The 23787-nt window shown below is 40.9% G+C and overlaps 1 protein-coding gene across 3 annotated transcripts in view; it reads left to right on the plus strand.

Moving 5' to 3' along the window:
* Positions 1-2276: 2276 nt before the first annotated feature.
* The window catches only part of LOC134355710 (dipeptidyl peptidase 8-like), a 52549-nt gene continuing 31038 nt past the window's right edge, over positions 2277-23787 (plus strand). For 2 of the 3 annotated variants that reach the window (XR_010020164.1, XM_063066031.1), the window contains exons 1-7: positions 2277-2331; positions 3906-4172; positions 11863-11975; positions 12060-12233; positions 15310-15478; positions 17669-17779; positions 19331-19459. Coding sequence is in view for 2 of the 3 variants with exons in the window: in XM_063066031.1 (XP_062922101.1) it covers positions 3917-4172; positions 11863-11975; positions 12060-12233; positions 15310-15478; positions 17669-17779; positions 19331-19459 (952 nt within the window). In the remaining variant the exon portion in view is untranslated. The remainder of the gene's footprint in view (positions 2332-3905; positions 4173-11862; positions 11976-12059; positions 12234-15309; positions 15479-17668; positions 17780-19330; positions 19460-23787) is intronic. The other variant, XM_063066032.1, reaches the window with a different exon arrangement.

The following is a 23787-nucleotide window of genomic DNA, read 5'->3' on the forward strand; positions in this document are numbered from 1 at the left end:
GCAGGTATTTTGAGAGTTTCACTTTGTGCACTGAGACACCTATGTTCACTCACGTGCATGGAAGATTTCCCCATGAGCTGTTGGAAGAACTGCAGGGGAGTTATCTCACATATCCAGGCAAAGTAGGATACCTCAATCAATGTTACCAAGAGGGTAAGCCATTTGCGTAGTCAGTCAAAGTCAATGTGGAGCTCATTGTCACCTGCACAAGTACATGTATGCGCAGCGGCAATGGAGATCTTAATTGCTGCAGCATCACCAACATTAGATCAAACACATGGTTCCGTAAGGTTGTTATAGGACAAGCTCCCGCTAACTTTTAACTGTCTCCAATGCAGCGTGCTTCAAATAGCCTCTGACAACCAAGTCCAACTCCTGGCCTTCACGTGTGGCTTAGCTACTAAGCCCAGTGGAACCGTTTCTGCTAACAGAAGGGGCAAAGGACGGCTGCTGGCGCCTTAAAACCTGCAGCTTTGGGCAGATGGGGCTCGTCGGTCATGATTGACAGCTCATCCAGTAGAAGGAAATCTCAGCCTTGCGACTTTGCCCACTCACGGGGAAGGCTTCAGGAGTAAGCCTTCAGGGAATAATCTGGAGCTGGAGTCTTTACCACAATCCTGAATTCAGCGCGGACTGGCAATTCCTGCGACACTGCTGTATCGGCCTCTGCCATCCTTTGGGTTAATCAGATCCGTGGAGAGGGGGAGCTTTTACACAGGCAACAGCTCGCTCTCCATATCGTACTGCCCTGGCTTGCATGTCTAGCCAACGAGGATGCGACATCCAAGGTCGACACAGACATGAAAACATAGATTATACACCTTTTTTTTTACAGGAAACAACATAATTAGAACAGAGACAGTAAAATCTGTTATAGTGCAAAGCTGTCAAAGTTGTCATTGTGTTGCTAAACTGAGATAGTGATTAGGATTGCGCCATCAGATTTCTGAAAGGTTTATTAATCCATGAAACCTTGCTGTTTCTTTTTTGCAATAACTGTCTACAGTCCTATGCAGAACTTTTATATATGGCTAAGGTGCCTAAGACTTTTGCACAGTACTGTATTTGTCAACGTGGAGCAGAGAGTGCATTTGTATATCTGGTGGGAGCAAAGGATGTTGGGAATGGCGAGGGTGGAGCGCCGCGGGAGAGTTTAGGACAGGTGGCAGAGGAATGCCCGGGGCAGGGGTTGGCACAGGTGCAGACACACCCAGCCCCCAGTCACCAGTCACCAGGCAATGTCACTTCATTCTAAACAATTGGTTTACTGATCGTTACAGAATGTCTCTCGGGTGCTTCCTGCTCCCCATCTTCTCCCTTCACCTTTTCCCCAACTATGATTCCGGTCTCCCAACCCCCCTTCCTATTCTCAGTCCACAATAGAGACTCGTATCAGAATGAGGTTTATCATCACTCACATCTGTCATGAAATTTGTTTTTTTTGTGTGGCCACAGTGCAGTGTAATACATAAAATTACCACAGTATTGTGCACCCCATGTATATATGTGTGTGTGTGTGTGTGTGTGTGTGTCCACATATATATGTGCCTAAGACTTTTGCACAGTGCTGTGTCTATCTGTCTACTCACTTCTGTACCTGTCTATTTCTTTATTATTTATCTATCAAACAATCTGCCTATTTGTTGTTGTAAGTTATAGTAATTTGTCCTGTGCTGCTAACACAAAACAAAAAAATTCACAACATATGCCAGTGATGATAAACCTGATTCTGAGGTTGAATCAAGAAGGATTGGTTGAAGAGAAGTACCTGTTCTTGAAGTAGACTGCTATTGAAAAGTAGTTTCCTTGCTAAAGACCACATTGCACGCAGCGGATTTGAAAGGTATTTCATAAACACAGAATGGACATTTTTTGTCATTCTGATGTCAGTGAGCTTATTGATCATACATTGATCATTGATGATCACTCCAGAATTATCCTCTTTAAATAAATCTCAAAATCACGTTGACAATAGACATTTGAGAAGTGCCGAAAGTGTGAAAGTTTGATTTATCTCGCTCAAAAGCTGATTGGCTTGGCCACCTTTAAATGTTCGTTCACCTTTCCTGAGAGAAACCGCGGCGTTGACGCTAGGTGGCGCTGGTCAGTGAACTCCAGCGGCAGCGACGGCGATCCGCAGGCGGCGCTCATCCCTCGCAGGCTGGCCGGTGGCGGCGCTGCGCACGGAGGTCCACCGGCACTGCGACACCAGGCGGCCCAGGTTCAGGAGGATGGACGAGGAATGCGGCTCCTCTTGCGTTCATCTCGTTGGCGTTGAGAGCGGAAGTGCCTAAAGAGCCCGGAAGAGAGTGAGAGCGGTGCAGTGCGTGGGTGAGGATTGAATAAATGTTGTTTGCAATTGTTCTTTTACCTTATTTATTTAGAGGCACGAACACGCTGAATAAAGTGTTGGACCCGTTGTGATTTGTAACACTAAACAGTGCAAACCTCAGCGTGCATCGCATTCTATCTCTGCAAGATAAAACGGGTTGTATTTATTTACCAACAAGAGAGCTGGAAATCGAAAGCAAAGCGCACAAAAACTCAGCGGGCCAGGCAGCATCTATGGAAAAGAGTACAGCTGACACCTCGGGTCGAGACCCATCACTGGGACTCGTGAGTCTCGGCCCGAAACGTCCATGCTACAGAGATGCTGCCCGGCCTCCATCATTTTGCGTGTGTTGCTTGTACATATTTACCACCTTGCACGTTCCTCAGCTGAAATAATTTCGGAATCCTACCGTCCAAGAATAGTCTCGGTCTGTTTTCCTCTTAACATAGTTGGCTTTTCGGAAACATCCAGCTAACGTGCCACGGCCACACACTGCGGACGCTGGTAGTGCGAAATAAATCCACTGGGTTCTCCCAATCCTGACTTTAACTCATGAACTGAATCCCGAGGTTGTCGTTTGATGCAATTTGAGCCTTTCCTCAAAGTCAGCTCTTCAAACTCGGTCTTTTATTGAATGGCCTCTATTATTCTTTGTAGAACGTACGTCAAACGCTTTTAAATGGCATATTTTGTTCGGGCTTCATTTTTAACATGGTTATCTAGCTTGTTGTTAATAATTTTCCAGTAAAACTTTAGAATCAGTGTTTTCCCTTGTCTGTGCAGTTGTATTATTGTACTGTTCCCAATAAATAATCAAAGAATCGCAGAACTTGATCCTTGACACCTGTCTATTTTAGCCCAGCAAAATCGGACCGTGGATGCTTTGTGTAGAGCTGTTTCTGGACGGTCGATTGCGTCAGTTTATGTCTCAGTGCATTTGTTGATTTGTATTTTAATTGGTAAAGAAGAAACAGGCAATGCTATGACTTTTTTTTAAACACCTTGTGATGCCACCAAATGCTTTAGAACAAATGAAGAGCTTTTGAGGTGCACCTACTATAATGTACACCACATCTATTAATCTGGTTAAACATTGAATGGGGATTTGAATGTATTTTTTTCTGATCAGTTTGTTTGCCAGAGTAAAAACAGCACTGGCTTTTCCAATTCCACCGAATGAGAATCGAATTTAGACTGAAGTTAGTAATTTAACCTGAACCGATGAGGGGTAGGTGTTGAGCTCCTAGTCGCAGGGCAAGTAAAAATGAAAAGGAACAAATCCTCCTTGGATCATCTGGAGTTGCTTCCTGTTCCTAATTCCACACGTCCTGCAGCCTCTGTATTTCCGATCCAGACAAAAGCTCAAAATGAGATTGGCTAATGTCATGAACCTACCATTGACTAGCAAGAGGTAGTGGGATGGTGTTTTCTGGGCTCAGCTTACTTGGGGCTGCGTGAGGAGTGCGGAGTAACAGGATGGTGGACATCACACACTGCAATGCTGAGGTAGCGGGCACTTCATTCGTTGCACTGCTGCAGGCTGGTCTTTCATTCTCTTGTCCTTGTCTCTCAGGAGGGGAGGTGATGGCTGCAGCAATGGAAACCGAGCAACCAAACATTGAGGTTTTCGAAACTGCCTCCGCAAACACTGCTGTGGAAATTGGAGAGTCAGAGGCCTTTGAGCCGTACTACGTGGAGCGGTACTCCTGGAGCCGCCTACGCAAGCTAATCACCGACAGGAAGATGCATGGGCACATGATGGCCAAGACTCCTCACGACTTCTGTTTCGTAAAGAAAAATGATCCAGAGGGACTTTATTCAGATAGGCTCTATTATTTGGGTGAGTAGCTTCTGATTCTCAATAATACCAAGCAGTTATATTTGCATTGTTTCTCGTGCGGCCGGTAGTCACATTATAATCATCGAGTTCGATCTGTTCACACACACACACACACACACTCACAGTCTTAGGAAAAGCTTCCTGTCCGCCATCAGATTTCTGAATGGTCCATGAACACTACCTTACTATTTTGCTTTCTTTTTTGGTCCAGGTATCTAGCTTATTGTAATTTTGTATCCTTTGCACTGACCTGCTGCTGCAAAACAAACAAATTTCACAACGTATGCCAATGATAGTAAACCTGGTTCTGATGTCTTGACACATCCCCTGTGCGTTGGTATGTTCAATAACAGTAACTTTTGTTTAACAGCCCGTTCCACTGGGCTGTCTCTTTACTTGGAATTAGTGGGACGTTTCTATGACTGTTGTTTGTGATGATTACGACAGATATTTTTTGGATTGGAATTACATCAGTAAGTGACATACTAATTACATAGAACATAGAATAGTACAGCACAGTACAGGCCCTTCGGCCCACAATGTTGTGTCGACCCTCAAACCCTGCCTCCCATATAACCCCCAATTTAAATTCCTCCATATACCTGTCTAGTAGTCTCTTAAACTTCATGAGTGTATCTGCCTCCACCACTGACTCAGGCAGTGTATTCCACACACCAACCACTCTCTGAGTAAAAAACCTTCCTCTAATATCCCCCTTGAACTTCCCACCCCTTATCTTAAAGCCATGTTCTCTTGTATTGAGCAGTGGTGCCCTGGGGAAGAGGTGCTGGCTAGCCACTCTATCTGTTCCTCTTATTATCTTGTACACCTCTATCATGTCTCCTCTCATCCTCCTTCTCTCCAAAAGAGTAAATTCCTTAATAATCTGCAGCATGTTATTATTTCCTGTTAATTTTCCAGTTATCAATCCTGTCCCTCACCAGCATCAATTTTGACATTGTTTGTCGGTGAAGTTTTTGACTGTTAGTGCTCATGTTTCTGAAGATGGACAGTGCTGAACTCATCCAGGTCCTCTATGCACAGAGCAAGACACACGAAATGCTGGACGAACTCAGCCTGCCAGGTAACATCTATGAAGGGGAATAAACAGCAATGTTTCGAGCCTAGAACCTTCATCACGTCTTGGCCTAAAACATCAACGGTTTATTTTCCTCCATAGACGGTGCCTGGCTTGTTGAGTTCCTCCAGCATTTTGTGTGTGTTGCTTGAGACTTCCAGCATCTGCATCATCTCCTATGACTAGATACACAGAGATGCGATATAGATGTATGAGATGAATGCTCTCTTATTTATTGGCAATACCACATACCCAGGTCGTAGCGAATCTACTCTTCATCTACTGGGAATCTTGCTGGACATTAATTAGAATATTGGAGTTTTAACTAGTCTTTTTCTTTCTCCTTTGCCTTTTGCCTTCATTTGAGTTCTCTCTTGTATGCCCACCAACATACAAGTTTAGGTTGTCGTATTGTAGGAAGGAGCCTGCTTCTCTCGAGAAGGTACAGAGGAAATTTCTCAGCATGTTATCAGGCACATTGAGCTGGAGTTGCTTTAGTTATAAGGTTTGTTCAGAGCAAAAGAGGACCTACTGCAGGTTTTGGGCAATTCTTTGAGACTCACCGGCTGTCGACATGGAATTCGATGGGGGCTTAGTGAAAGCTGAGCTAAGGAATGTATTGAACCTCATTTCTGTTTAATGCATTTCAAACAGAAATTGTAACTTTCTTACTGTCTGTTACGCCGCTGACGTTTAGGGTAGCAATGAAGGTCTTCCATCTCTGGTGGTGTTTGGGGCTTCCTTCGTCAAGTCAGTAGTTTCCTCACAGTTTTCACTACTGTCAGAGATGCAAGTCCAATGTGGAAACTCAGGAATACCGTCACGCTCAGATATAGAAGGATTCTTTGCTGTTTCCATAACAATTTTGTCTTACCAATCAGGGTTGTTAGCCCTGAGCTGAACCCCCAAACCTGGAGGAATGGTGGATCACTTTTAGTCTGACCTTTACCCTTTGACCTGTTTGACATGGGTGACCCTACCGAGAGCCAAAGCATAAAGTCCTGACTCCAGCCAACATAGCTCTCCAGGTCATTGAGGCCCACAAGCCTCCAAACCAAAACAAGGTTGTGGTTCTCTTAGAGGAAAAGTTGTAAGCTCATTTATAAAAACATTTAAACTAATTAACCATATTTCAAATATGTTTGATGCTTTAAAATGTTTCAAAAATAAGACATTTCTGTGCAAACAATAAGGCAAAGTAAACATAAGACTAAAAAGTAAAAGTATAACTAATACGAATGTTATCCAATAGATGGATAACATGACATGAAGAAATATTTTTAAACATTTTATTTCAACATTATCACAGTGATTACCATTCAGAAGTCATTCATTGGTGATAAAGCACCTTGAAACACCCTGAGATCTTCAAAGTCACTCTATATAGCTTTCTTTGAAAAAGGCAAACATTTCCTACTGTTCAGTGACGTATGGCATTGTTTGAGGCTCTTGCTATCGATCCTTTCTAGTAAGCTAATAATCCAAAGAATATGATTTCAACTTTTAAATTGGCTTTGTGAGAGTTTTAATTCAGCTGAGAACAAAACTTTGAAAATAAAAAGCTGAATGTCTTTGAAAATTTATTGCAAAAACCCTGGGATTATCATGTGAACTCACTGATTAAATCTCATTCATGAGGAAAGGAAGGCGATTTTATTTGGCACTTATTGCATTGGCTGTATCTGACTCCAGCCCTAACGATAGTAGAGTTTACTCTTTACTTCCCTGTGAAATTTTGCTTGGTTTTTAACAAATAAGAGTCAGTAGAAAAGCCTAAACTGCCTCCAGCAGATCCTCAATATTTTAAAAGTAAAGAAAAATATTTGTCTTTCAATCAATGAAGTTTCAATGTTATTTGAATATAAAATTGGGAAGGTTAGGACTGTTTAGTATGTACACATGAAAGTTTTGCATTTATTGGTGCATGTAATGGATAAAGAAATCAGTGTGCATTTACATATTGTTAGTATTATAGTGCTGAATATTGCAAATTGATCCATTGTAGGATGCTTTTGAGAGTAATCCAATTGCCCTCTGCTTTCACTGTGGAAATATCCATTGTGCCTTGTGCAACACTATATTTATCTATTTATTAATTTCTTTTTTAGTTCCTGTGATTAACTTCATGTTTGATAATCACATATTGTAAAACATTCCATATCCTAAGAGCCTTTTATACGTAGAAAGATTTTTCTGCCTCCCTTTACGCTCTAAAACAATTCTTAATACCTTTGAAGTATTTTTTCCTTTCTTACCATCTGATATTAATTGGGTCAAGGTCTGAACTCTGACTTGGCTGTTCCAAAACACAATTTTTTTTTCTCTTTAAACCATTTTGTTGTTGATTTACTCCTGAATTTTGGATCGTTGTCTTGTTGCATTGTCCAACGTGTATTAAGCTTCAGATAACGGACTGCTACCCTGACATTCTCCTGGAAAATATCTTGTAACAATTTTGAATTCATTGTTTCCTCAATGATTGAAAGCTGTCCAGGCCCTGCTCCTTCCACCATGCTTCACAGTTGGGATGAGGTTTTGGTGTTGGTGTGCAGTGCCCTTTTTCCTCCAAATGTAGTGGTGTGCATCTCTGCCAAAAAAGTTTTGTCTCATCTGTCTACAGAACACTGTCCCGGAAGCATTGTGGAACATCCAGGTGGTGTTTTGCAAACTTGAGATGAGCAAAAATGTTTTTTTTTTGGAGAGAAGTGGTTTCCCCCATGGTGTCCTTCCCTGAACATTATTCTTGTTCAGTGTTTTTCTTATAGTGGATACACGAACAGAGACTTTAGCAAGTTCTAGAGATTTCTGCAGGTCTTTTGCTGTTACCCTTGTGTTCTTTTTCACCCCCTTCAGCACTGCACATTGTGCTCTTGGTGTGATCTTTGCACAACACCCACGCCTAGGGAGAGTATCACCAGTACTGAATTTCCTCCATTTGTAGACAGTTTCTTTTACTGTGGATTGATGAACATTCAGGTCTTTATAAATGCTTATATAGCCTTTGCCAGCTTCATGCATCTCTACAATTCTTCTTCCAAGGTCCTCTGAAAGTTGTTTTGATCAAAGCATGGTGCACATAAACAGATCTTTCTTGAGAAGAGCAGGCTCTGTCAGTAACCTGACTTTGTGTGTCTTTTTTATAGGGCAGGGAATCTGTACAACCCACACCTCCAATCTCATCTCATTGATTTGAACACTTGACTCCAAATAGCTTTTGTAGAAGGCATTACCCCACAGGTTCACATACTTTTTTGAACTTAGACTGTGATTGTTTAAATGGTGTACTCAATATTGATGAGAAGAAGTACAATTGTTTTGTGTGTTACTAGTTCAGGCAGATTGTGTTTGTCTTATTATTGTGAGTAATTTATGCAGAAAGCTAGGTAACTGCAAAGTGTTCACAAACTTTTTCTTGCAACTGTATAACTCGCACACCATACATAAAGTAACATTACTGCAAATTAATTAACAAATAATAAGGTGTATTTATGATGCAAGTTAAAAAGTAAACAGTATAACGCGATACATGATGAGACCTGGGTAGTGGCAAGGAGTTCAGTAGTCTCATGGCCTGGGAGAAAAAGCAGTTTCCCATCCTAACAGTCCTTGTCCTAATGTTCGGTACCTCCTGAATGATGGTAGGGGGTCAAAAGAGATTGCTGGATGATGGGAGGGATCATTGACAATGGTAAGGGCTCTGGGTGCATAGTGCTCCTGATAAATATCTCTGATGAGTGGAAGAGAGACCAACGATCCTATCGGCAGTCCTCACAATCCTTTGTAGGGTCTTATGGTCAGGTGCCTTGCAATTCCTGTACTGGACAGTGATGCAACTGGTTAGGATGCTCTCTAAATGGTGCTCCAGTTAAAATTGGTTAGAATGCAGAGGGGAGTCCTCACTCACCTCAGTCTCCTCAGACACTTTGACCAAAGAGGTGTCATTGACGGACCCAGAGAGATTATCCATTATGTGTACGCCCAGAAACTTGGTACTTGGTGCTGCCTAACTCTTCCCCACAAAGGAGCCGTTTACGTGCAGTGAGGAGTAGGTAGCCTACACCTTCCTAAAGTACCCAACCATCTCGTTGGTCTTGTCCACGCCGAGGCTAAAGATATTGTGCTCACACCATTCAACCAGCCGCTGAGCCTCCTCCCTGGACACTGTCTGGTCGTCGCTGTTGTTGATGAGGCCAACCATGGCTGTGTTGTCAATAAACTTGATAACTTGGTTAAACTGGTTAACAGAGCCCTCGTGTGTTAGCCTAGTGAACAACAGCAGGATGAGCACACAGCCCTGGGAGCGCCTTTTCATGACTATTACTTCTGTAACGCAAGATTTTTCAGATTCAGATTCATTTATTTATTGCATATTCACTAACACATACAGTGGCCCCTGTGGTTTGTGCTATGATGTGTTTCTGGTTTCTGGTTGCTTCTTTCACAAACAGAGAAAATCTGCCGGTGCCGGAAATCCAAGCAACGCACGCAAAATGCTGGAGGAAACCAGCAGGCCAGGCAGCATCTGTGGAAAGAAGTGCAGTCAACCTTACAGGATGAGATGTTTCGGGCCGAGTCCTGCTAAAGTGTCTCAGTCTGAAACGTTGACTGTACTCTTCTCCATAGATGCTGCCTGGCCTGCTGAGTTCCTCCAGCATTTTGCGTGTGTTGTCTGGTTGCCGCTTTTTTTTTGTTGCTATTTCGTGGGGTTTTGATCGAGGTGGACTGCTGCTGCAGCCTGCAGTCACCAAACAATGTGGCACTGGATTGAACTGAACTGAACTGAATATTCCTGGACTGTTTCGATGACTTGTGTGGTTTGACATTTTATATTTTGTGTTTTTTGCTTTTTTTTTAATGCCGTTTGCATGATTTATTCTTTACAAGTTGGGAGTTTGATGTTATTATTTGGATGGTTTTCTTTGTTTCATGGCTGTCTGTGGGAAGATGAATCTCAGGGTTGTACACTGCATATGTACTCTGAATCTTGCATCTTTGAAATGTGGTGTTTGCGTTAACAACAACGCAACGTAAGGGTGTGCTGGGGACAGCACTCAAGTGTTGCCATACATTTAATATCACCGGCATTTCTCATGCGATCTGTTGTCTTTGCAGCAGCAGTACAATGCAATACATAATAATAGAGGAAAAAATGTAAGTATATATATTAAGTAATTAAGTATTGTCGAAATAAAAGAAGTAGTGATGTAGTGTTCATGGGTTCAATGTCCATTCAGAAATCAGATGGCAGAGGGGAAGAAGCTGTTACTGAATCACTGAGTGTGGGTCTTCAGGCTTCTGTACCTCCTCCCTGATGGTAGCAATGAGAAGAGGGTATGTCCTGGGTGATGGGAGTCCTTAATGATGGACGCTGCCTTTTTGAGGCATCACTCCTTGAGGATGTCCTGGTTGCTGTGGAGGCTGGTGCCCATGATGGAGCTGACTGAGTTCACAACTTTCTCCAGCTTCTTTCGATCCTGAGCAGTAGTCCCTTATACCAGATGGTGATGTAGTAGTTAGAATGCTCTCCACAGAATAGCTGTAGAAATTTGTGAGAGTCTTTGGTGACCTACCAAATCTCCTCAAACTCCAAATGAAATATAGCAGCTGTCATGCCTTCTTCGTACCTGCATCAATATGTTGGGCCCAGGATATTGACACCCAGAAACTTTTGATCCCTCTATGAGGACTGGTGTAGGTTCCCTTTTCTTACCCTTTCTGAAGCCCACAATCAGTTCGTTGGTCTTACTGACGTTGGTTGCAAAGTTATTGCTGTGACACCACTCAACCAGCTGAAATATCTCGTTCCTGTGCACGCTCTCATCACCGTCTGACAATTGTATTGTCAGCAAGTTTACAGATGGTACTTGAGCTGTGCCTAACCACACAGTCATGGGTGTAGAGAGAGTAGAACAGTGGGCTAAGCACACACATTCCTGAGGTTTTGTCAGTGTTGATTGTCAGCGAGGTGGAAATGTTTCTTCTGATCCACATAGATTCTGATTTCTCGGTGAGGAAGTTGAGGATCCAGTTGCAGAGGGAGGCACGGAGGCCCAAATTCTGGAGCTTTTCAATCAAAACTGTAGGAATGATTGTTTTAAACACTGAGCTGTAGTCAACAGACAGCACCATGACATGGGTATTTCTGTTGTCCAGGTGATCCAAGGCCACATAAACAGCCAATGAGGTCGCATTCGCCATAGACATATTGTGACAATAGGCAAATTGAAGTGGGTCCAGGGCTGTGCTGAGACAGGAGTTTATTGTAGCCATCACCAATCTCTCAAAGCATTTCTTCACCATAGGTGTGAGTGCTACTGGATGATTGCCGTTAAGGCAGTTTGCCCTGCTCTCCTTACACACTGGTATACAATAATTGTTGCCCTTTTGAAGCAGGTGGGACCTTCCAACTGCAGCCATGAGAGATTGAAAATACCTTTGAACACTCCTTCCAGTTGGTTGGCACAGGTTTTCAGAGCCCTACCAGGCTGTCTTGCTGGATCCAATATTCTGCATTATTTTGTTGTCCATTGTTGATTTGAAGAATTCTGACTGTTAATATTACTGTGACTTGCTCTGACAGGTGATTGATTTTAGCATATAATTCTCTTTCAGCAATGTCAAATGAAAACCGTGAAAACACATTGTTCTACTCAGAAATTCCCCACATGATAAGCAAGGATGCTGAACGTTTACTCCCATGGAATCCCCTGTTGGATTACTTTCAGGTGCGGCCAATCGTGCTAATGTCTTGTCTTTTACTTATTTCGAAATAAGGGAAACTAAATGAGCTTTTCTCCTTTATTACCCAGTCTACTCCTGATTATGGAATTTACTGTCGTGAAGAGGAGTTGTTAAGAGAAAGAAAACGAATTGGAACAATCGGTATTGCCTCATATGATTTCCACAAAGAAAGTGGGATGTTTCTGTTTCAGGCAAGCAACAACATTTATTACACAGTGGACGACAGTAGCACAGGATTCACTGTGAGTCTCATTCTACAAATTTCAGCTATATTTTTCCTCATTTACATTTTCTGTGAGAATATATTCTTTGGATTAGAGGACAGATGAGACGGGACAACAATTTTTTTCAAAAGTGTTCTCAGAATTTTTTTTTTGTTTATGCTAGATCACTTGAAGTTGAACACAAGTATAATTTCAGACTACTTGTATCACATAGCAATTTGGAGAAACAAGAAATTAACTTTAATATAATGCATTTAATTGCATAATGGCGTTAATGCTTTGCAATAGTTCAACTAAGCTAAAAATGTTTTGATGATTTTGAAACCTTTCACCACGCTTGTCGCTGACAGCGCCAACATTTGCAGGGAAGAAGTCTAAATGAGAATGCAGAAAATGTATCTGTAGTGATATGTTGCATTTCATGGTTTTGTATGCTTGAAGAATGTTGTTAACCAGCTGCACGTAGTTTGGTGCTCTGTAGTTGCCAAAAAAAAAATCAGTAATATCCTTGAATGCCTTCCATGCGATTTTCTCCGGTCCCACTCGAAATTCTTCAAATTGCTTGTCACTGATGACCTGTTTGATTTGTGGAAAAATGCCTTCCTTAATCTTGACATCATTTATTCTGATTTGAACTATGAATTTAAATAACAAAGGTAGGCGATTTTTAAAAAAAGGTGCATGATAGGATAACTTCATGGTGATTTTCATTACCAGCAGCCCAAAATCCATAAGATACACCCATTAGTATTCAGGAAGCAATATCTTTGTTGTCCAGTATAACCTAGTAAAAAATAATTTTAGTGTCCAGACTAACATTGAACCCTATTTGGCGTAACTGATGAAACATCAACATTATTTGTGGGAGTATGCTGTGTCTGTGTTATGACTATGACAGTACTTCAAAAATAGTTCTTTATCTGTGAAGTACTTTGGGATGTTCTACAAGTGAATTGAAAGGCATAATATAAATGCAAATCTTTATGTATTTCTCTTTGAAGTAATAGTATTACTGGAGATTGATTCACAGGCTACTGTTATTACCCTGTGGGAAAACATGTGACTGTGCTGTATTCGAGTTTTTTTCTTTGCAAAATTCCACAGCCTGATGATCGTGTGAAATGTACATTTAGTGTGTAATGTCTAATCTGTTTTAATGCTAAATGTCTATAGCTTGTCTTGTCCATTTGACCTAGACCCATTCTGATTGGCATCTGTTCAATGAGTCACATAGAATCTAAAATGCTTGGTAATCTACCCATACTACTACCAAATTGATGTCTTATTTATACATGTGTACTTAATGGATTCAAAAATGTCATTTGGAAATTGTTCTATTTGCCTGGTATTTCTAGATTTTTTAATATTGTGATAAAGTTGTGATACCAGTGTCAGGGTTAGAATTAATGAATGGGAAAAATCTCAGTAGGTTGGTGTGCCATTTTCTATTCTGCTTTGAACGCAAGTACAGTATATTGCCATTTCTTCCTTATTAGTTGGTCAGAACATTGGAAATCCAAAACCAACAGTGTTCTGAGAGTACTTTCTAAAGTACTGCTTACCACCATCTAAGCTGTTAAGGGTAATGAATAAATTCTCATCGGGGTCCCAGCCAGGTACCGGTATTGATTTTAATCGGCATTTCGATGACAAATTCCACAGTCTTCATCAAGGATGACGCCTAGTCATGTCTAGTCTGGTGGTATTTATACCCCTGTCGTCTGTTCCTCCTGATTGGTTAGTCCTCATCCAATCAGGTTTCCACTGTCCCACTTTGTTTACAGTCGGATTCCAGTACGTACTTAGAGCGAGACCTTCCTCTTTGTTAAGATTCTTTTCCTCTGGTTTTATTTCAATGGTATCCTTTACCAGACGGTCCCAAAAGCCATTGGCACGGCATTGTTAATGGTAGTTATTAAATGCAGGCTTCCCATTACCACAAACATCCTATCAAGGAAGAAATTCAAAACAAAAATACATAATATCCAATTGCAGAAGACCAGGGAGGATGAGAAAGTTTCAGAATCTGTTTCTTGATCACACTTGGGCAAAATGCATCAATATTAGATAAAATAATTTTCCTGTGGTTTGCTGGGTAAATTAGATAAGAGTTGTTGATGCAAAGCTTTGACATGAGAACTGTTCAAAGTTCAAAGTAAATTTATGATCAAAGTACATACAATGTATGTTACCTGAGATTCATTTTCTTGTGGGCATTCACAGTAAGTACCAAGAAACACAGTAGAATCAATGAAAGACTGTGTAGCGGTTACTTGAAAGGAAACCAGTTTGCTCAGAGATTGAGTATAGGGGTTGACGCTGTATGATGTGATTCTAAAATACTGAAGTTCCAAAATCAAAATATAAGTACATTCAGTCCTTTATTATGAAACCAGCCAAAACGAACAATTTTGGAGCGATTAAAACAAAAACTAAATTAGCGATATAGCGATCTTGGGTTTCCAATTAGCATAACTAAGCGGTTGAACTATATTAGCGATATTAAACAAAACTTGTGTAATAGAGAAATGAATTGTCAACAAACAAAATGTCACTCCAGCTCACTTTTTGGCTCTAACCAGACCAAACTGAACTGATCAGGCACAAATACGTAACTATACTCATTTGCCTCTACTACACACCAACCCACATGACAGGTTACCCATAATAAACACGCAACACGAAATACAAAACAGACAGACATAAAATAGATACATGGCTCCTACAGTGTAGGAAGATCTTTAAGCAAATCACTCACCTGCAGGCAAAGGTTTGATTCCATGTGATTCAATTAGATATTAAAATAAAACAAGGATTGCTTTCGACAGATACTCTGTGTTGGATGAATAGAACTGACCAAGTGAAGTTTGTTGTGGTGGTACAGAGTTTAGATTTCAAACAATCTCTGTACCACCAAAACAAACTTACTGCTGTGAAATCAGAGCAACCACTAGAAACTGTTAAAGGACAGAGGTTGTTGTGTTCCACAGCTGAGCAACTTATTCTGCAATGAATAAGTTATTTATTAGAGTGGTTTAAAGTGGTGCAACAGTTGATAGGAATCGGTAAATCCTTTGGTTGTTCTACTTTGCAGAATGAGCCGAAAAACCCTATGCCAGTAAAGACCAGCTGCCCCAACATCAGGATGGATCCCAAAATTTGTCCCTCTGATTCATCTTGGATTTCATTCATCCACAGCAATGATTTGTGGATTTCTAACATTGAATCGGGAGAGGAAAGGAGACTGACTTTTGCACATAAAGGTATTGGTGAGAATCTCACAGAATATCACGTTGACGAGGTGTTTGGGATCCGTTCCAATAATCTTCAATGTGCAGTGTGGAGATCATTCTGATAATCCTCTATCCACAGTGTTGTTGAATCCATTCTTGATAACTATGTGCCTACAATAATATCAAACCTACTTTGACCATCCTCTGTCCAATAATTCACAACTCCAGCAGCCTGAGTTCATCCCTGACCTTGAGTGCTGTCTATGTGGAGTTTGCATGTTTTCCTGGTGAGTGTGTGTGCGTTTATGCCAGGTGAAATGATGCAGTCATGGCAGAGAGGGAGAGTGGGACTTGGGAAAGTGTTCTGCCAAGAACTGTCATGGACCAGACTGGTAAAATGTCCTCCTCCTGTCTCATAAATAAATTCTTTGAAGTGACATTTCAGTTATTTTTTGATAGCAGTTCATCTACAGCTTCTTATGGGATTTGTTCCAATAACCCTGTATCAAAGTTAACATACGGAATCTAGTCTTGGAATTCTTGCAGTGGGTTTTAAACCTTGTGGTTCCCCAAAACGCTTTCTTGCCAAAGATTGGCTTCCACCTGGCAAGATGTATGAAATGTGTGATGGATCGTAAATGATCAGTAATGAAGAGCACTAATCCAGAAGACCAAGCTGTTTAAATCTGTCTCTTGTCCTCACAAGTCTATGTATAGGAATTAAATACACAAGTAAACCTTCCCTGTGGAAGATGTGCCACAAAAACATCAACGACATTCAGCCCTTTGGGAAATTCCTTTCAGACGTTGACACAGTCAAACTTCCTGACTGACAAAAATCGAATAGATACGGTCTGTAGAAATTCAGAACCTCTCCCCACCATGTAAAATACAGAGTCAGCAATGTGAAATGTACAATTCCTCACCAAGATAAAGGCTTAGTGCTTCAGAAATGAGAGATGCAATTGAAGGAATAGAGACAGCCCATAGTGATGGTGAACTAATTTTAAAAGTGTGTTTTAAATAGGATGTAGAGAAGGAAAGATCAGCTTTGATGGAGACGAATGAGAAATGGGCAGTGATCTAGACTCTGGGAAATAGATAGAAAGGCTGCGGTACAGGACGGCATGGTAGCCTCAGGGGTAGCATAACACTATAAGGGGCCAGCAATCGGAAGATCAGGGTTCAGTTCACGCCAGTGTCTGTAAAGAGTTTGTATGTTCTCCCCATGACCATGTAGGTTTCTTCAGGGTGCTCCGGTTTCCTCCCACATGCCAAAATGACATACAAGTCAGGGATGATAAGTTGTGGGCATGCTATGTTGATGCCAGAAGCATGGCAACACTTGCAGGCTGCTGCCAACACATCTTTGGGATGTATTGGTTATTGATGCAAATGATGCATTTCATTGTGCAGCATATCTCAATGTACGTGTACCAAGAAAGCTCATCTCCCTCCCTGGTAGGTAGATAGCTCGAGGGAGGGAAAAGGATATGGGAAACTTTTGCTGTGGATGCGGGACTTCACCTTGGAGTTGAAAGCCGCAAGCAACCTGGTATACTCTGTATAACTGGGAAAGCAGAATACATAGAAAATAAATGGGAAAAAATATTGTTATAAAACACAAGAAAAATAACAGCTTAGCCAGCAGTGTGGATAAAAGGGATTAATATGCGTCAGGAAATAGAATTATTCATGGCACTTTGCTGAGTTGTCAGACTCCTATTTAACGCTTATATAGGAACTATGCTATGTTTTATAATCTGCAGTCAAAGAATATCAAAAATACAATAAGATAACAAAAACACGAGGAAATCTGCAGATGCTGGAAATTCAGGCAACACACACAAAATACTGGTGGAATGCAGCAGGCCAGACAGCACCGATAGGAAGAAGCACAGTTGACGTTTTGGACGTCCTGATGAAGGGTGTTGGCCTGAAACGTCAACTGTGCTTCTTCCTATGGATGCTGTCTGGCCTGCTGCGATCCACCGATATTTTGTGTGTGTAACGTAGAACTTTTTTTTAAACTTAAAAAATGTATATTGCATGTTAATTTATAACTGGACTGGAAATGATATCAACAAACAAGTTACCTATTGCCTTTGGAGAGATAAACACCTGTGCATTTTTCCAAATGTTCAGCTTTTATTTCAGATTTCCTGTTTTTTGTTTAATTTGTACATTCTAATATTTGCTTCCCATTCTTCTGTTATGAAGGTTTGCCAAACCTGGAAGACGATCCTAAGTCTGCAGGGATCTCCAGTTTTGTACTGCAGGAAGAGTTTGACCGGTACACAGGCTACTGGTGGTGTCCTGTTGCAGAGGATAGTAAGTGTCTGCTTAGCTCGTAATCAGTTCCACGAACCTCTTACAATACTAAAGCCAATGTCTTTCCATTACCCAATTAGCCTGAAATGTATTCAATTTGCAAGTTCTGTTAATGAAGCTGATACCAGGATATGGTTCAGTGCTCCTCAAAGGGAGGGGAGAGAGAGAGTTGACCATGCTTTCCCACTGCTGACTTCTATCCAGTGACCTCATTTAGAAATGTTTCTGCACACAGAAGTCCCGCCCACATGAACAACACAATGGAAATCCTGCCGTCACTCGTGGAAGTACAGATGGTTAAAGAGCAGTTCTGTTTGCAAATATATTGTGTAATTTCAGCATCTCCTTGTGTAGGCAGTACTCTGGACCATTAAGTAATTAGCATAAGTAATTGTTGTGTTGGACAATAGTGACTCGCATTTGTACAATTCCATTAGGATAATATAACGTCCCAAGGCTCTTCTTAAGGTTCGGCTTAAACCAGATAAGGAGCTATCAGGACGATCATTCATAATGTTATTTTCAAGAGGCAGATTTTAATGGGAGTAAATTAATGAGTAGAGAGAGGTAGAAAAGCTAAGAGGTTGAAGGAAAGAATTCTGATGAGACGGGCACAGCTGAGCCCTGTCTGCGCTGCTGGAGGAGGGAGGACAGTATTCAGAATGTGCCACAGGGAAGGTTTGTAGGAACATGGAAATCTTGAGTTGTAGAGCTTAAGAAGTTATTGTGATATTTGTGAGGCCCTTGGGGAATTTGTAAGCAGTGCATTAGCTACCTTTATAGGAAATTGTTAGACTTCATTTATTTTATTGTATTTATTGAGCTACAGTGCAGAATAAGCCCTTCTGGCCCTTTGAGCTGTGCTGCCCAGCAACTCCTGATTTATCTTAGCCTAATCATGGACCAGTCAACCTACTAACTGTCTTTGGACCATGGTAGGAAACACGGGGCACCGTGAAAAAGCTCATGTGCACATGAGGGGGACTGGCATACAGGAACAAAAGTGAACTCTGCGTATGCTTTCCCATAAGTAACGATATTGAGCTTATATTTACGTATCTTTATTGTTTCTCCACATAATAATGTGGTGAAACTAGAACGGTGACCATAATATGTATACTTGCACTGTTAGGAATCAAAAACTGACAAGTCATGTGCACCTCTTCCTAGAGATGCTGCCTGGCCTGCTGCGTTCACCAGCAACTTTTATGTGTGTTGCTTGAATTTCCAGCATCTGCAGAATTCCTGTTGTGAACGGAGATAAGCTATTTATTATGCTTTCCAGATATAATTGAAAATGAGCACAATTTTGTAGCTGTGTAGGAACACTTCTTACCTTCAAAGGAAGCCAGGCTCACATTTTCCATTGGGTTGTGCATAACTGGTGTTGTTGGAACTTCCTGAAGTGTCCCTAATGTATTTGCCAAATTTAATAATCCAGTGGAAAAAAATAGAAGTATTCGATGTGACTCACCTCTTCATATAAACAAGAGGAGCATCAAACTTATCACTTTTACATTTGGCTGATTCATTTCTGGATTCTCTTCCCAGCCCCGGATGGGGGAAGGATTTTCAGGATACTTTATGAAGAGAATGACGAATCCAATGTTGAAATTATCCATGTGACTTCACCCATGCTTGAGACACGAAGGTGTGATTCGTACAGGTACCCACGGACAGGTAATATTTATACTTGATTTACTTCACACGAATTTCATTAATGTAGTAAGTATACTCAACGATGGTAGGTTTAAAATTGCTGTGTACCCCTGAGAGGGAGATGAAGTAATATAAACATAAAAATCCCTTGCAAGGCTTGGTAATGAAAGGGTGGAGTTGGTGTTTCTCTTTGGTGGTGTATCTAGAATCAAGGGTCAAGGCCTGAAGTAAGGTGTTTGGAATTCAAAGAAGGCAATGGAGGTTCATTCACTGAATAAATTCAAGAATCCTTTTCAAAACAGAGATGCGGAGAAATTTCTTTAGACAAAGGGTTGTGAATTTGTGGAATTTGTTGCCACATGCAGCTGTGGTGGCCAGGTTGCTGGCTGTATTTAAGGCAGAGATTGATAGGTTCTTGATTGGACATGGCATTAAAGGTTATGGGGGGAAGGCCAGGAACTGGGGTTGAGGAGGAGAAAGAAAAAAGGATCAGCCATGATTGAATGGCAGAGCAGATTCAATGGGTGAGATGGCCAAATTCTGTTCCTATGTCTTATGGTCTTATAGTCTAAAAAAATTGACAGATTTTGAATATTATGAAAATTGAAGAGTATGTGGTTAATGCAAGAAAGTGATAGTAAAGTGTAAGAGCAGCTTTGCAAGACAGTGGTAAAGTAGATACGAGAGGCTGAAAGGCTTATTCCTATTGTTCATGTTCTAATATTAATCATTTTTACCACAGTTGAACAAGACAAAACAAAAATATTATGTATTAATTATGGAACAGTTGAAATGAAGTTACTTAAGTTTTCTTCAAAAATACTATCCTTTCTCAGTTTTGGTGTTTTCTACACAAGCAACATCGTACACCTCCTAGCCCTTAATAAAATCTTGGGTTCACCACAGTCCTGCATTCCTGTCTTCCGTGATAACCCTTCACCCCTAAGTGTCAACCACCACCTTAAAGATACTTGAAGGTCTGATACCCTTCAGCCTTTGGGGAAGAGCATTTTAAAGGTCCTCAGTCTTTTGAGAGAAGATGCTTTTTCTCTTTTTTTGTCTTCAATGGGTGACCCCTTACTTTTAAATAGTAATTCCCCTGTTCCAAGTTCTCCCACAAGGGAAAGAAATATCCTCTCCACATCAATCCCTCAGGATTCTTTAAATCCATCCTTAAATAAGGACATGGAATAGCAGACACAGTACTTTAGAAGCGGTCTCCTCAGTGTCCTGCGTAACTGAAGATTGTATTTAATTTTCCTATAATAAAAGTATTCTATTAACTTTCCAAGTTACTTGTTAAATCTGCATATTAGCATTTTAAGAATCATACGCTAGGGCAGTAAGTTTCCTCTATCTCTGAGCTTTTTACAGTCTCTCACCACTTGGGAAATACTCTTCTTGTGACATATGTTTTACTTCCACAGTCAATATATGTATACAGTGGATTCTGGTTAATTGGGACACATCGGGACCAATACATTTTAGCCCAATTAAACAGCTGCACCAATTAGATGGTTTCAAGGAAATAGTTAAAAAGGTATAAAAAAGACAAATTACCATTTAACTGAGTAACAAATTAAATATTCAAATGAAATACAGAATAAATTAGAACATTACCAAAACTACTACAGTACTACAAAACTACGTATTAGTTCCTAATAGTTATTGATGGAAGAATTCATTCAGTGTACCCCGATCTGTTCTCTTGATTGACTGTGAATGAACAAAATCAGAGCAGACACCTAATGCAGGTATTGGATTGCCTTCAAACATTGCTTTTGACAATTGCATTCTCCAAATCTTTATCTTAATTATGACATTCAAGATGATTGTTGATACATTGAAATTCTTCGTAGTTTTTTACTTGTTAAACTAGTGAAATCGGTTCATTTTCACTCCCGGCCATTTTTGGCACCTCCAATCCATGCTTGAAACCATAGTGAGCAAAGCAGTCTAGAATTGTCTAACTGTTTATTACTTGCCAACTATCGGTAAGAAAAATCACTGCTTTATGAACACAAAAACTCCGGTGATGCTATTTAATAACTGTTCGCTCGAAGCACAGTGTTGTGTTGAAAGGCCACACAATGACTGACTAAAATTAGTTAAAAAATGTTGGACAGCAGTTTCCTGTCCCAATTAAGTGGCATAGTGTCCCAAATAAATGAAGTGAATCCTGGCTATGTTCTCAATTGGTTTTGTTTTTTTTTAAGAATTGTTCCAAATAAGCGGCTGCTCCGATTAACCAATGACCCAATTAACCTGAATCCAATGGGTATTGTATGATATAAAGCAGAATACCAAATACGTCCAGCATTTATTTCATCTACTCTGCAGGTAGATAAATGTAGTCAATATAAAGATTTTTCATACCAATATCAGATATCGACGTTGGTTATCAATACTCTTCAGTTAATAAAAAAACTGCATCTGTGTGTCACCTTATCCCACTTCAAAATATCCTGAAGTACATTTGGTAAAATAACTTGCTTGGAAGTGGAATCCTCATTATGTCAGTAACTTTATAAGAAATTTTGCCTGTCCCCTAAAACCCTCACTAATTTTTATAGATGCACCGTAGAAAGCATTCTTCTAGGGTGCATCACAACCTGGTATGGAAGTTGTCCTGTCCAAGACCGAAAGAAGCTGCAGAAGATTGTGAACACGGCGCAGCACATCACACAAACCAATCTTCCGTCCTTGGACTCACTTTACACCACACGCTGTCGGAGCAGTGCTGCCAGGATAATCAAGGACATGACCCACGCAGCCAACACACTTTTTGTCCCTCTTCCCTCTGGGAGAAGGCTCAGGAGCTTGAAGACTCGTATGGCCAGATTTGGGAACAGCTTCTTTCCATCTGTGATAAGACTGCTGAACGGACCCTGACCCGGATCTGGGCCGTACCCTCCAAATATCTGGACTTGCCTCTCGGTTTTTTTGCACTACCTTACTTTCCATTTTTCTATTTTCTATTTATGATTTATGATTTAAATTTTTAATATTTACTATCAATTTGTAATCCAGGGAGCGGGAAGCGCAGAATTAAATATCGCTGTGATGATTGTACGTTCTAGTAGCAATTGTTTGGCGACGATAAAGTATAAAATAAAGTATTTCCTAGAGATGCACAAATGCAGCCACCTTGGAAGATCATGAGCACATGTTAGGGGAATTATTACTGTTCTGTTCCCCAAAGGTTTCAGTCTCTAGATGTCAGTTCATTTCAGTACAGACTTTTTGCTGTATTCTGTAGGTAGGACCTCCCATTGAATCTGGGATCTTTGTCTTGCTTACCTTGATAAAAAAAAAATCCATCCACAAACCATTTCACTTGGAAGTGGCAATGAGGAGCCATTGAGGCACGAGGACTGGCAGACAAAAGCATTTCAGCTGACAAAATATAGCATCCGGAGAGAGTAGAAAATGTATCATCGAGGAGTCACACAGTAGGTAGTCCGGCTGCCTCGTAGTTCCCGTGACCCAGGTTCGAACCTGACCCCTGGTACTGATTGCAGCGTTTTTCTTGGATGCTCAGGTTTTCTTCCACATCCCAAAAACGTGCTGGTAGGTAAGTTAATTGGCTATTGTAAATAACCTGTGATGTAAGTGGGAGAAAGAGGGAGAGTAAATGACATGAGAGAGAAAGTGAATAAATTACAAGGACATAAGTTGAACAGTTGGATTGCATTGAGAATCAGCATAGATTTGATGGACCAAATCGTCTTCCAAGTTGTCAGCAAATAGTGGAATATCTGATTTCCAATATTTCATCAGCTCTCAAGGCATTATGCTTACAGTGTTGTAACAGAGTTATATTCTGGTTAAATTAGCTGTGGTATATATCTGCCCTTTGGCACTGAGTTGCTTAGTTCTCATTAAAGTCACAGATAAGCGCACCCTTGAATAGTCATCGTCTTCATTATGTGCCACATTCTGTGATGTGGGTGATTGTGATCTTTCCATGACCATGATTGTTCTTGCCAAATTTTTCTACAAAAGTGGTTTGCTGTTACCACCTTCTGGGTAATGTCCTTACAAGACGACTGATGGCAGCCTTTATCAGTACTGTTCAGAGATTGTCTGCCTGACGTCAGTGGTTGCATAACCGGGACTTGTGAAATGCGCCAGCTGCTCATACGACCATCCACCACCTGCTCTCATGGTGTCACGTGACTTGACTGGGGGGGCTAAGCAGGTACTACACCTTGCCCAAGGGTGACCTGGAGGCTAGCAGAGGGAAGGAGCACCTTACACCTCCTTTGATAGAGACACATCTCCAACCCGACACACAACTTTGAATAGTACTTAAGAAAAATATATTTCTTTCTTGCCCTAAATGCTGA

The sequence above is a fragment of the Mobula hypostoma genome, chromosome 13 (assembly GCF_963921235.1).
Source record: "Mobula hypostoma chromosome 13, sMobHyp1.1, whole genome shotgun sequence".
NCBI classification, from domain to species: domain Eukaryota; kingdom Metazoa; phylum Chordata; class Chondrichthyes; order Myliobatiformes; family Myliobatidae; genus Mobula; species Mobula hypostoma.